The sequence below is a fragment of the Ctenopharyngodon idella genome, chromosome 24 (assembly GCF_019924925.1).
Source record: "Ctenopharyngodon idella isolate HZGC_01 chromosome 24, HZGC01, whole genome shotgun sequence".
NCBI lineage: Eukaryota > Metazoa > Chordata > Actinopteri > Cypriniformes > Xenocyprididae > Ctenopharyngodon > Ctenopharyngodon idella.
Window position 1 is genome coordinate 7,401,095 of NC_067243.1, and position 14,946 is coordinate 7,416,040.

The 14,946-nt window shown below is 36.8% G+C and overlaps 1 protein-coding gene across 1 annotated transcript; it reads right to left on the reverse strand.

Moving 5' to 3' along the window:
* Nucleotides 1-473: 473 nt before the first annotated feature.
* Nucleotides 474-14,484, reverse strand: LOC127507383 (L-fucose kinase). Its single transcript, XM_051884448.1, is given in 24 exon segments — nt 474-1,038; nt 1,282-1,505; nt 1,586-1,685; nt 1,775-1,962; nt 2,094-2,213; nt 3,392-3,535; nt 3,680-3,907; nt 4,274-4,440; nt 5,625-5,841; nt 5,917-5,992; nt 5,994-6,276; nt 6,908-6,981; nt 7,141-7,314; nt 7,507-7,608; nt 7,693-7,799; nt 9,206-9,377; nt 9,450-9,569; nt 10,862-10,942; nt 11,038-11,135; nt 11,348-11,420; nt 11,554-11,676; nt 11,753-11,803; nt 13,367-13,518; nt 14,221-14,484. Coding segments are annotated over 24 exon segments (3,267 nt in total). The 5' UTR covers nt 14,303-14,484; the 3' UTR covers nt 474-927.
* Nucleotides 14,485-14,946: the final 462 nt, after the last annotated feature.

Here is a 14,946-nt window from a genome sequence, read left to right on the forward strand (position 1 = left end):
GAAGAGTGCGAAGATGATCTTCGATGTTAATTACACGCACACAAAAGTAAGATGTTAGGAATTTTTTTTTCAGAAGTAATGTTTAAATTCAGATATTTAAAAAAAAAAAAGTGACTGATATTTTAAGAGTAAACTGCTCCTAATCCCACGATGAAAACATATTATATATATATATATATATTTTTTTTTTTTAAAAAGTAACTATGTTACAAGTTGTAGAATTATTTAGTCTCCCTGCAGTCACTAATTTTGTTCCATTAAAACTCATATTTGATAATCAAAATTACATATTTAAACGTAGTGAAAATAATTTTCATGCCCTAAAATAGTTTGAATGTAACTCTACACCCTTGCTTCATTTAGTATAAGCAGATTCATGAATATGCAAATTAGTCCCCACCTCCACTCACTCACAGCAGCTCAGATTACTTGTTTCACTCGCTCAACTTTACTATAGTAAACGCAACACAATAGCAAGTGGAAATACTGGTTTAATTCAGCCATATATGTTTGAACCAGAAACTACATTGACTGATTTCAAACCGCGTCTTTGGTTCACTGCAGTTTTAAGTTGAAAATACTCAGCAGTGCTGCTGACTTTTCTTAAAGCATATTAAAAACACCACACTGACATATTAACAACTTGATTTTTACCACAGGAATTATTTAATTTTAATGTAATTGTGATATACAGTACAATTAAAACACAAGTAAATGATTCAAGCATCAATATGGATTTATAACATTTTCTTTCACATTTAGTACAGAAAAGAATAAGTCTAAATGTCATTGTTCAAATGTTTTTGATACATTCCATATTTTTAAAAAAATCCTTTCATTCTTCTTCAGGATTGACAAATGTTAAAACATGGAATAAATCTATATTAAACAAATGTAATATTTACAGAAACAACATCAGTTTAATTGTTATTTAAGGCAGTCAGATTTCTGTTGTTCAGGATGTTCAGAGCTCTTCTGAATCACTGAGATCCCGTCCATATCCAGATCCACTGAATGAACAGTGAAGGAACCAATGCCCTGTCAAAACAACAGCAGGACCAACACTATTCAGAAAATACATTTTACTTTCACCATTTCTGTTCTTCTGTTTTTACTAGGACACTAAACACACGTAGGTCTTTCAGAAACCAGTCCTGTTGAGTTTAAACCGCACAGATATTGAATGATTCAGAGAGAAGTGCTTCTACATTATCAGTTTAGAAAGGGTTAAATTCTTCATGTTCTCATTCTGTAGCGCTTGAACCAGTTCCTCTGCCTCACCTGTATGTTTGTGAGAATCTCTGTCACTGTTTCCTTCTGCTGAGGCTCACGGGTGAGTAAGAACAGGAATCCTCCTCCTCCTGCTCCTGCCAGACTCTGTCCTAAACTCAGCGGCTGAAGAGCGTTCATCATGGATCTCACTGCCGCCGGCTCACAGCCTGGAGCCATCCGCTTCTTCTGCTGCCAGTATGTGTCCATACACTCGCCCAACCTGAGGAGAGATCCTGAGAGAAAGAGTCAAATAATAGTGTGTGTGTGTGTGTGTGTGTGTGTGTGTGTGTGTGTGTGTGTGTGTGTGTCTCACCCTCTCTGCAGGCTTCAGCACACTCCTCTGCATTGGTCACCAGCTGCTCTGCGTTCTGTACGATGGAGGGTAAACGCGCGTACCAGCTCCGCACCACGTCCTGCACACACACAGTGATCCAGTGACACACACACAGTGACACACACACACCGTTCATGAAGTCTGACCGTCAGCATCAGCCGCTCGTACCTGCAGCAGGTTCCGTGCTAAACGCGTCTTTCCAGTGTAAACCAGAAGAAGATGCTGCTGCAGGACAGACAGGAAGTCTTGAGTAAGAGAGAGCTGTTCTACTTCCACTCTCAGTGGTAATTGAGCTGCAGATCGCGCCAGCTTCACTCCTCCAAACAGCCCGCCAACCTGATCCTGCCATCCACCACCTAAAACAGCAACAAATATACAAAACGCCTTCAAATTCAGTTCGTTAAAATGTAAAGTCCTGCCTGGTCGAGCTTCACAGCACAGTAAAAGCCTATATTACTCTAGAAAGGAAGTGATGCGTCTCTCATACCGGTGGTGAGGATCTGCTCCAGGTAAAGAACATCATGAATGAGAGAGTTTGTGTCGAAGCTCCGTCCCGTGCATCTGTACACTGCTGCAAGAGCTGCACCTGCCAGAATACTGCTGGTGCCTACACACACACACACACACACACACACATATACACTTTATCATTTAAAAATATAATATAGTATATATTATTTCATTGTGTGATCCAAAATGCAACGTAATCTATTTAAACAAAAATATTAATATATAATAAAGTAAAATAGATTACACATTTCTTACACAAATAATTAATATATTTACATAATATTAATAATTATTGTTATTAATATGATTATCATCATAATCATCATCATCATCATCTAAAAATAAAAATATTAATATTTAATAAAAAAGTAAAATGGATTATTATACATTTGCTATACAAATAATTAATATATTTACATAGGGATTATTATTATTAATTATATTTAGATATTATTAATATTTATATAAATTATATATTTTATTAATATAATAAAATTATAATAAAAAGTAAAATGGATTATACATTTGCTATACAAATAATATATTTACATAAGAATTATTATTATTAATAATAATATTTAGATATTAATATTTATATAAATTATATATTTTATTTGATATTAATATAAAATAAAATACATAAATTAAAATGGATGATTATAAATTTGCTACAAAAATAAGAAATATAATTAATATTAATATATTTACAAAATTATACTAGTAATTATTATTATACAATATATAATAAAAGGATTATACATTTGTTACGCAAATAATTATAATTAATATGAATGTATTTAAATCATAATTATTTTAATTAGTATTGTGTGAATATACAGTATATTAGAAAAACATGTATACAATCAATTTTATATTACAGATTAATTTATAATAATAACACAACAATAATAATTATTATGATTATTTATTATTATAAAGTATATTAATCTATAATAAAATTGATAATATACATATTGTAAATAATTAATATATTTACATAACTACAATAATATTATTATTATTATTCATTATTTGTATAGCATGTATAATCACTTTTATTTTATATATTAATATTTTATTTTATTTGATATAATAATAATATTATGTAAATACATAATTAATCATAAATTATCTAGGCATCATTATGCATTACCAATATTTCTTCTGCTCTTTTTTGCGCATTTTTTTGTACGGGAGACGTTTTATGTGCGCTAATCCAAAAAAACGTTTACTGCACATTTAAACGGTGAAGTAAATCAGAAGTAACGTCCTCACCGAGACCAGAACCATGTGGCAATGAAGAGCAGCTGTGGATCTCCAGTCCTCCTCCCCAGCGCTGCAACAGCTGCTCTTTCAGAGAGACAGGAGATGACACACACACCAGATCACTGCACACACACACGGCTTTCAGCAGCGCACCTGAAATACAAACATAGTGAACATTTACAGACATTTCTGCAATTTATTTTTCATGTAAAAACATTCTCAAGCACAGAAATGTGTTATGCCGTGTCATATTGTATGTCAGTTGTGTGCTCCTCACAGTATCACATGTTCTCTCACCTGGAGCATGAGGTTGGCAATAGTCCTCCAGGTCAGTAAGATCCTCACAGAGAGTTTCTGTGGAGAAGCTGCATGATGGATCACCGCTGGTGCTGACCAACAGCAGATGAGGCTTTGGGACGCGCCGAACTCGAGCTCCAATCGGACGTCTTCCATCCACCTTGATGGCCACATTGACCACCAGTCCACCATGTTCAAACGCTATAGGAGGAGTGTCACTCCAGCCGCCTGGTGACGTATTCAAACACACTTTCAGCACACAGTGAGAAAGACACAATGAAATCTGAATAGTTTTGAGCTAAAATTGTTCTGATACGCTTATGACAGGAAGAATTCTGAATATAAAGTTGAAAAGAACAGCATTTATTTGGAATTTAAAAAGTATTTATTTTTCCAAATAAACTGTACTGACTCAAAACTTTTGAACATTAGTGTATCTATCTGTAGTTTTATCTGTGAGGCCTGTAAACCTTCAAAATTCAAAGGGTTTTAAAACTTTTTTTCAAAACTCCAAGTGTCACACGGCACCGTCAAACATAATCTCTCTGATCAGATTTCCTGCTGTACAGTTGAAATGAAGAATGTTGTTCTCACCTGACAGATCCAGTCGAGCAGGACACTCCAATTCCTGCCACTCGCCCATCGGCGGCATCTCTCCTTGACCAATGAACACAAACTGGCGCGCTGACATCACTGCCTTCCGCAGCAGTATCTGTCCCGCCCCCTCATAATGTCTGGCAGCTCGCACCAACAAATCTGGTCTTTAGAAAGCAATGACAAATTTGAAAGCCTCTCACTTTAAAGGCCCCACAGATCATTTAATATAGCTTGTCAAATTTGCCCCTATTTGCACGCCGTTTTTGTGTGTGTCCCTTTAAATGCAAATGAGCTGCTGCTCCCGGCCGCCTTTCCAGAAGAGGGCGGAGCTTTAACAGCTCAGCGCTTCGGTTGCTCAACAACAACGAAGGTGGAGAATCTCACGCAGCCAAAATAAGGATTGTCAGTAACGGTGTTCAGCCTTACATTGTTCAAACCGGAGTCGACACTGATGGAGAGACTCAGGAAGAAGTTACAACTTTTAGAATGAAACTGTACGTTTCTGAATGGTTAGTGGATAAATTTATGTAGTTGCTGTGGAGTTGATTCAACTCATCGACTAGCATGTGCCGTCATGTTAATCTTTTGTGCAAATGGCGTAAAATGACGGCATAGCAACAACACTCTACTACAACAACTCTTCCTCTTCTCTAAACGCCACACCCCCTTTGTTGGGTGTTCTCGGGGGCGGGGTTTATGTAAATTTTGGGGTTTGTGATGTCACCAACCCGGGAAGAAGCTTGTTGTAGTCCCTACCAGCCGTTTTTATTGTAGTCCTTAAAAAGCGATTTCTGTAAAAGAAAATATCTCTCTTTGCATTGAACTTTGAGCGTCGTAACTTTGCAGATGTTGTTTATGCTCAAACAGCAACATTACACACTAACGAAATTTAAAAAGTGAAATCATAATCAAGGACCCCTTTAAAGCAAGCATATTACAGTATTACACATGAAAAACAGTGTCAGTGTCGCTTTTAATTAGAATTACAGCTTCAATTTCTTCTATAAAGCAGCTCTCCAGTGTATTCATGTTTTTAAGCACGTCTAATCTTGACAGATTGAACAGATAAAATGAACAAGAGATCCACACTAAAAGGCGGAGCCTCAAAGCCACACCCACCTATTATGCAATCGCAATGGACCAATGGTAGTTTGAAGGTTTTCCAGAAAGTTTGTATAGCAAGTTGTTTCAAAGTCCCAAAAATGAACACCAAATGAACTTCATTTGGGCATAATTTTGTTCTAAATTACGTCAGACCAGTTCGTTCTCCAATTTCGCTTTAAGTACATCAGGGCCTTAAGGCTATCAATTTTTTACACTTAAAAAAAAAAAATCTATAAGTTCTGACCTGCTAAACCAGTGCTTTCTTTGATTAGCCAGTTCTTGGACACCAGCGGATAAGTTTCCATCTTCTAGGAGTTTAAAAGCAGGAGCCCATGACGGATTTGCCGCTGGTCCGCTGCGCAAACCACCCTTCCCCTCACCCGCCAGGCAGCCAAGAACATCTGCGATACAGGCAAGACAACGTGCCGCTACTCCCAGATCCTCACTGCTGTTTGCAGCAACTGAGAAAAGAGACAGAATATTAGTACCCTCAAAAGTCAACAGATGTGAACCATTTCTCATCTTTTGCTCCTCACCCGAATCTAGCGCCTGTAGTAGCGCCTCCTGCTGGCCAGACAGCGCTGCTGCTCTGAAGAACGCCAGTAGATTGAGATCCTGTGTGGCCTTGCAGAGTGTCCACGGCTCTTCGTCGACCCACACTGAAGAACAGCTCCTCTCTCCAGCGCAGCTCCGTCTGCTGGTCCGTCAGGATAAGAATATCCCTGAGCGAGAGTCTCCAGGCTTCCTTCCAGCTGTCCAGCCCACCAGCGCCGCCCAGAAGCCAACAAACACCCTCAAGTCCTACTGGTCCTGAACGTGGCATGAAAACCGGGAACAATCGGGCATCCAGCAGACAGCATGACTCGGTTCTCTCAGGTCCCCAAAGGTCCAGAGGCCTTTAACACACACACATATATTTTGGAAACACTATATGGTGCCGTGACCAGGGCCTAAAACTTTTTGCCAAAACTGCCAATGGCAGGTGACTTAAGAAATTTTACAGACCAGAAATATTTTTTTACCAGCCATAAAACTGTGTGAACGACTTTAACCCAAAAATCTTGTGGCTGTGACAGTCTCAGTCTAACCCAAAAACACAAAAAATGAACTGTGGTTGTACACTTTAGATGTAATTTAGACACCCTCTTCCAGGGTTGTCAAGTTTTCACAGCAAAATCTGCCAAATTGCTACTCAAAACTAGCCCAAATGTGTTTCAGGGGGGTTCCCCCAGTAAAAATTGGGCTCCAGCGGGTAAAATCTGCATTTTTGGTGGGGTTGCCCTGGTAAAATTTGTATTCCAAGGGCTAAATATCATGTTATTTGGGGTCGCTTCAACCCGCGGATATGACAAGCAACCCGCGGCAACAGTGTTAAATTAGCCCAAGTCCACGGGAAAACCGCAGACTTGGCAACACTGCCCTCTTCCTGTATAATCAGGTGGTTTTTGGCCAAAATAAGCTGAAAAATAGACCAAACCTTCAGTCTAAAGTCTGATTACATGAGGTATGAATGTACAAGTTTCTTACTGTATTCCAGTCCGACTGTAAAACTCACTCCATTTTTGATTAAGGAATGAAGCAGTAACATCATCAGCATGGACCTGTGTGTAGTTAAAAGAGTATATAACAAAGCACAAAATTAGCACAAATTATTTTATATTGTTCTTCAAAACAAATATATACAGAACTTACTCATTTGTAAGTGGCTTTGGATAAAAGCATCTGCTAAATGAATGGGTAAAAATAGGCTCTAAACTCACCTCTAAATTATCATGAGCTCCAAAAGCTGTGTACACGGTTAACTTTAACTCTCCGAGCATCACTCGATGACCCTGAACGATGAGGTCACTGGACAGAGGTAGACGCTGGATGCAGGATGATGAAGTCAAATCAAGCCCTGACAGCAGGCACCCAGAATGCACCTGGACTGGACCCTTTAATTGACATTAGCACATTTTGATAATTGTGGTATTACTCACAAAATAGTCAACATGAAACATTTGTGAGCAATTTCACTACCATAAAGTTCATATGTGAGTTTATGTAAAAACAGCAGGGTCAAGTTGCTTTTTATTTCTTTTCCTATTAATTTCTTATTTGACAAGATTGGTTTAAATCCTCCAGACCTGTAGGTGGCAGTGCTGCACTACAGCTCCTGCTGATACACGAACATCTCCTTCCAACACACTATTAATCACCCTGCTGCCTTCTGACACAGACTGCACATCCTTTAAAACCGAAAGAGCAAAACATTTATGAAAACATACTTTATTAAAAAAATATCTCAGAAACATGTTCACGACATTTCCCACCTGAATATGAGACAGAATTATTGTCTCTGATCCTGATTCTGTAAGACGGATGACATGTTCTCGGCCCGATTGAGTTAAATAATCATAGCGGCCTTCTGGAATGTACACTGGCAACAGAGACAAAGGTTACATCAAAACAACATACTATTCTTAGTATGTGAATTTTCAAGTATGCAAGGCCAAAATGTGAAGTATACAACAGAGTACCAACAGTGCACCAAACCTTTTGCTTCTTTTGTGATTAATGAATTGGTAATAGCAGTTACTTTAAACATATTTTCTTGACTCATTATTTGACTATATTTCAAACACATTTTTGAAACGGTTTGAAATGCAAAATTCAATTTTTATCTAAATGCGAACCATATTTACATCTGAGACAGGGAAGGTGCTGCGGAGATAAATGTATGTATTGAGCTCATGTGAATGTATAAAAACATGTTTGAAACACTGTCATTGCATAATGCGTACTGTTTTACATACTGCTTTTGTAAATAATAGTCAGTATACAATATTCTAGTATTTCATTCTTAACACATCCATGCAAACGCATTTAGATGTTAAATTCTATGGAAGCTTGTTTCTGTCACTAAATAAAAAAAGGTAATTGCTACTTTTTATCTCAGAATTCTGACTTTTTTCTCAGAACTGCGATATTTAAACTCACAATTGCGAGTTGTAAAGTCAGAATTGCGAGATATAGAGTTGCAATTCTGACTTTATAACTCGCAATTCTGACTTTATAACTCGCAATTCTGACTTTATATCTCGCAATTCAGACTTTATAACTCACAATTCGGACTTTATAACTCGCAATTCTGACTTTATAACTCGCAATTCAGACTTTATAACTCGCAATTCGGACTTTATAACTCGCAATTCGGACTTTATAACTCGCAATTCAGACTTTATAACTCGCAATTCGGACTTTATATCTCGCAATTCGGACTTTATATCTCGCAATTCTGACTTTATAACTCGCAATTCGGACTTTATAACTCGCAATTCGGACTTTATAACTCGCAATTCAGACTTTATAACTCGCAATTCGGACTTTATAACTCGCAATTCAGACTTTATAACTCGCAATTTGGACTTTATATCTCGCAATTCGGACTTTATATCTCGCAATTCTGACTTTATAACTCGCAATTCAGGCTTTATAACTCACAATTCGGACTTTATATCTCGCAATTCGGACTTTATAACTCACAATTCGGACTTTATAACTCGCAATTCGGACTTTATATCTCACAATTCTGACTTTATATCTCACAATTCTGACTTTATATCACGCAATTCGGACTTTATAATTCAAAATTCTGACTTTATATCTTGCAAAAAAAAAAAAGTCTGAATTTTGAGATATAAACTCGTAATTGCGAGAAAAAAAAGAATTGTCCGATAAAAAGTCGCAATTACCTTTTTTATTTTTTTATTTCACGGTGGAAACAAGCTTCCATAAAATTCTAATATAGAGAGAAAAAAGCTAAAAAAAAGAGCAAAAGAGTACACATAGAGATAGAGGCTCCCCTGAGCATCCTCCACAGCACAGCGCGGCCGCTCCTCACTACTGCCCCCTGAGGTCCGGAGGGTGAGGTGCAGCCTGCTCTCTCTCCATTGATGAATTCATGCTCTGTCAGGTCAGAGCAAAGGCACACCAAAATATCCAGAAAGAGAGATATCTGCAAGAGAGCAAGAAAAATGAGAGGGGGAGATGCATCTGAGAAAAAACTATGTTGTGTGTGTGTTTTTACCTCAAGCGGTGGAGCTCCCGAATCCATGCCAAGATATGTACAGCCGTCCAATGGTGACGTAACATGAGTCTGCAGGAGTTTCTCTGCAACAGCCTTAGAGAAAAACACCGGCCCGGACACCTGAACATCACACAGACACTGTTAGGAAGCTCCCAAAAACTATTCAACATGCAATCAGAACATCCCATGCCTCTTTATAAAAAAAAAAAAAGTGATAAATAAATAAATAAATAAATACAACTTTTAGAATTATTTTTAGGAAAAAGACTGAATTTAGACAATAATGTAGACAAATCTGTGTATTTGAAGGAAACAACATTTTTTTGAAAGAAATAATACTTTTATTCCACAAGGATGCATTAAATTAATCAAAAGTGACAGTAAAGACATATTTCTAATGTTACAAAAGACTACTATTATTTCTTTTGAACTTTCTATTCCTAAAAGAATTTTATGAAAAATGTATCACGGTTTCCACAAAATATTCCGCACAATATTCCAATATTGATAATAATCAGAAATGTTTCTTAAAGGAACACTCCACTTTTTTTGAGAACAGTTGAGTTTTACCGTTTTCGAATCCATTCAGCCGATCTCCGGGTCTGGCAGTACCACTTTTAGCATAGCTTAGCATAGTTCATTGAATCTGATTAGACTGTTAGCATCTCGTTAAAAAATGACCAAAGAGTTTCAATATTTTTCCTATTTAAAACTTGACTCTTCTGTAGTTACATCGTGTACTAAGACCTACGGAAAATGAAAAGTTGTGGTACCGCCAGACCCGGAGATCGGCTGAATGGATTCGAAAACGGTAAAACTCAACTGTTTAACTCTAGGGGAGTTGGAAAATGAGCCTATTTTCAAAAAAAAGTGGAGTGTTCCTTTAAGCATCAGCTCAACATATTAGAATGATTTCTGAAGGATCATGTGACACTGAAGACTGGAGTAATGATGCTTTGATCACAGGAATAAATTACATTTTACAATATATTTAAATAAAAAAACTGTTAAATTGCAATAATATTTCACAATATTACAGTATTTTTGATCAAATAAATGCAGCCTTGGTGAGCAGAATAGACTTTTTAAATATTATATATATATATATATATATTTACTAACTCTAACTTTTAATAGTATATACAGTTAGTTTAACTGCATAGTATATTGAAATGTATCACAGCAGCACATCATTTTTATATAAAAGTCTTAAAGGTACAGTACCAAAACTAGTCCTTTTATTCTGACGGTAAAAGAAAGGATGGAAAACAGTCATATAAAACTAAATTATGACTGTTTTTGGTGGTTTATTTGGTTTATTGTGGCCCAAAACATTTGTGATTCAAAATCATATTTTAAGTGACAAATACAGGCACATTTATAGCAACAGACATTATCAATCAAATTCATACCAGCGGTACTTTCCCATCAGGGAGTGCGGCAAGGCTGATCTTCTCCTTTGAGCCCTTATAGATAATGTTACGCACTCTGTTCTGTAAAAGCAGTCATTCAAAATTTCTCAGAAAATTAAACCCAAAGGCACAATTAATAAATAAAATAAAAATCGCCATAATTTTGAATAACGCACCTCTGCATCGGTGAGATAAACGCCATGATTAACAGCAAAACAAGCGTCACCAGGCAATGCCACAACCTGAACCCCGGAGAACCCGTCCCATGAAAACACTGTAAAGAAAAAAACTATTAGATACTGATCAAATTCACCAGTACAAACACCTTCCTGAAGTGTTTTCGAAGCTTTAAACTGCTGATTTGTCTGTACGTAATAACTAAACAGGTAATTGTAACTTTATATATCACATTCAGAAAAAAGTCAAATGCTTTTTGAGATATTTTGTTTGTGCATCAGACATGTGATCGTATAAATGTCAGCTCACGCTGTCGTGTTGGAATATTCAGGATCATATCAGTACCGCACACCCAAACGCCTGGAGGAGAACCAGCGCAAATCTGGAAAAACAGGATGTTTCACTAAACGTGGATTTGCATAATAGTTCACTCGCCTCGTTGTGTTACATATAGAGAGAGTGGTTTATGAATTCATGTACATATGTGTGTGTATAACTGTGTGCGTTCCTCTCACTTTTGTGGACAGACAATCCAACAGCAGGTCTAAGCAGCAAACGGCTCCTTCTACAGCATCTGATCTCTGTACGGGCATCCAGCAGAAAGCCCTGCTGCAGCCGTCCCACGGGAAATCTCTACCCTAAAAGCATACACTCTTATGAGCACATGTCTGAGAATCATCTTCATCTGAAATGCTTTTTGTTTTTATTACAGACCGTGTGAAGGATGAGAATATGAGCTTCATCCAGAACATCTGCGTTCACCACCTAAACACAAACACACACACATTTAACTGTGTTTAAGTATGTTAAAATATGTTTTGTATGTTAAAAATTATTTTCTTAGGCTAAGATACTAATTCAAAAATATTTCTAATGTTGAAAGAAGACTATTATGCTTACCAAGACTGCATTTATTTGAAATATTACAATTTAAAATAACTTTTCTATTTGAATATGTTTTAAAATGGAGTTTATTTCTGTGATGGCAAAATTTTACCATTCAAAAGTCTGGGGTAACTAATATTACGAAAAGTAAATAAATAAACAAATAAATAAAAGTCGCTAAAAAATAAAAGACGAAATTAAGCAAGGGCCCAGACAGCAACATAGTGTCGGCCCAGATCCGGCCCACATCCGGTCCACATGTAATCCACATATACCAGATGTGGGCCTGATCTGGGCCACACTATGCCATTAAATTGATCAAAAGTGATAGTAAAGACATTTATAATGTTACAAATGATTTCTATTTCAAATAAATGCACCGTCCTTCGGATGAGCAAATTCCTGACCAAATTCCCTCCATTGCCCTTTATCAGTCATGGCCTCCTAATAATCCACATCCACTGAATTGGCTCTATCACTCTCTCCTCTACACCTATAGCTGGTGGGTAGTTGAAATATCCCATTAAGCTGCAAAAAAAATATATTTTTTTAACATTCATAATAATAGGAACCTTTATTAATAATGGAGTACCAATAATAATTGAACCCTGAGGATTCAAAACGATCCCCATACGGATACAAAATTTTCTGCTGCTATTCTGCTGCTAGGCCCGTAGGTGGCGATGTCACACGTCACCGTTAACACAAATCCGCGTTTTTGTAGTTTACGCAATGACGATAGCTGTACCGTTTTCAAAAACTTGCACTTTTCAAAAGTTAGCATTTCTAGGCCCCCAAAATGCCGTTGTTGTGTAATTTGAACAGCCAAAACGCATAAAAAGTTTTCTGTTTTTAGTTGAAAACGGTGTCGTGTAAACGCCCTCTAAATCGTATTGGAATGATTTCTGAGGAATCACTGAAGACTGGAGTAATGATGCTGAAAATTCAGCTTTAAACACAGGAATAAATTACATTTTAATATATATTAAATTAGAAAACTGTAAATTGTAATAATTTTTTCACAATATTACCATTTTTACTGTATTTTTGAACAAATAAAAGCAGCCTTGGTGAGCATTAGAGGCCTATTCGTGTACCAGTACAGTATTGCTAACAGAAAAAATAATCTGGAAACAACCCTCTAAAATCTACTAATGAGAAAATTATTATTATTATTATTACTAAAATAGATAAAATAAAGCAATTTAAGGGTTTTTTTGAGGATCTTATTTTTAAAATAATAATAATAAATCTATTTTATAAGATCTGATAGGATTATATTTAAATCCAGGAATCTATTTTATCCCATTTAGATCCTTTAGGTTCAAGTTATTCATTTGGCAATCCTGCACACACCCTATAGGATTCCTCCCCAAACCTCCAGCCATCTGCACACACACACACACACACGCACACAGCCCTCTACAGTAATGTGAAGCTCACGCTGTATCCGGCTCTAGCGCTCAGGTGTTCTGCAGCCACCAGCAGGGCGTTCAGTGTGGCCCCGCCACTGCCCAGCCGGGCGTTAGGGTCCGGGACCGTCAGCAGCAGGGCATCAGCCGGGAGAATGCCACGCTTCTGACGCACCTCCAGCTCTGAAACACACAAACCTCCATGAGATCCACCTGAACCTGCTGTGGAGATCTGTTCATGTGTGGTAGACCCACATACAACAAAATACATGGTACAGTGATAGCATCAGATGGTAATACCATGTTACTTACTTTGGTATATACTATCTTACCTAAATTCATGTAGGCCTACCCTTATATTTATACGGTACTCCACAATACTTTTTTTTTTTTTTTTTTTTTTATAAATATACATTTATAACGCTGTGCTTTTGCGTTATGTTACCTTGGGAGTAAATGATAAACAAACAAATAAATAAATAAATAAAAATTAACACTGATTAGTGGGTGTTTCTAATATAACGGCTAAGGGAGTGATGGCAAATTTCACATCTGTCTCTCTTCTGACTGCCGTAATCAATCTCTTCATATTTTTTCCTCTTTTGGAAATTATTGGAAACTCCATATTTTTTGTTTGCTACTGGATCAAATGGGAATACAAAAATTATATTTGCTGTCGTCTCCCTTTCACCACTATGACGACTTCCGCTTCTGAGAACCACGGAACTGTGGAAAAAAGTCCCCCAAAACAAACCAGAGTAATACCATAGTACTTTTTTGTTATCGTCCTCATGTCTTTTAAATTACTTTAACGTAGATTAACGCTTTAAAAAAAAAAAAAAAAAATCAGCAGAAACATACGATGTGAATAAATCATGAACTCACCCCTCTGGAAAGCATAAACACTGTCTTTATGTTGACAAGTGAGCACAATAACTGTCCACTTCAGCAATCCTTCATCTGCCATCCTGACCTGCTCTATTTCTTCTCATGTGACCGACAGACGAGGTCGTGCAAAGACCAGAAAAGCGAACAGCGCTCGGATCCGATTTATTCACCATCTGTCACTAGACTAGAACTCAAGTTCATTGTTAATTTCTCCAAGTGTCAAAAAGGGGAGGAGAGTCTCCACACGCAAAGACGAGACTACAAATCAGCAGCTTCTGGACTACAATCTGACTACAGTCACGGTGCGATGGGAAATGCAGTTTTACACTACATAAAACTTTTAGGTTTGTTTTTATAAATATGGATGATTATGGGGTAACACAACGAATAAAAACTATGAATAATTATAGGCCTAAATATCCTGCATTGCACAGGGAAATAAAAATTTTAGAAAGAAACCAGCAACTTGAATAAATTCATTAGTTTCTACATAAATAGAGCGTTTTGCTGGGAAACGTAGTTTGAAACGATCAAAAAGTATTATAATAAGACTGTTTTATGCTTTTTGGGAAATTAAAACTAAAATGTTAAAAATTGAAAATCTAAAAAAAAAATAAACACCACAAATTCATTGGATAAAGCGATTTTATGAAAGAACTAGCAGTTTCTACATAAATACAGCTTTTTCCTGGGAAATGTAGTTTGAAACTGAGAACTTCTTTT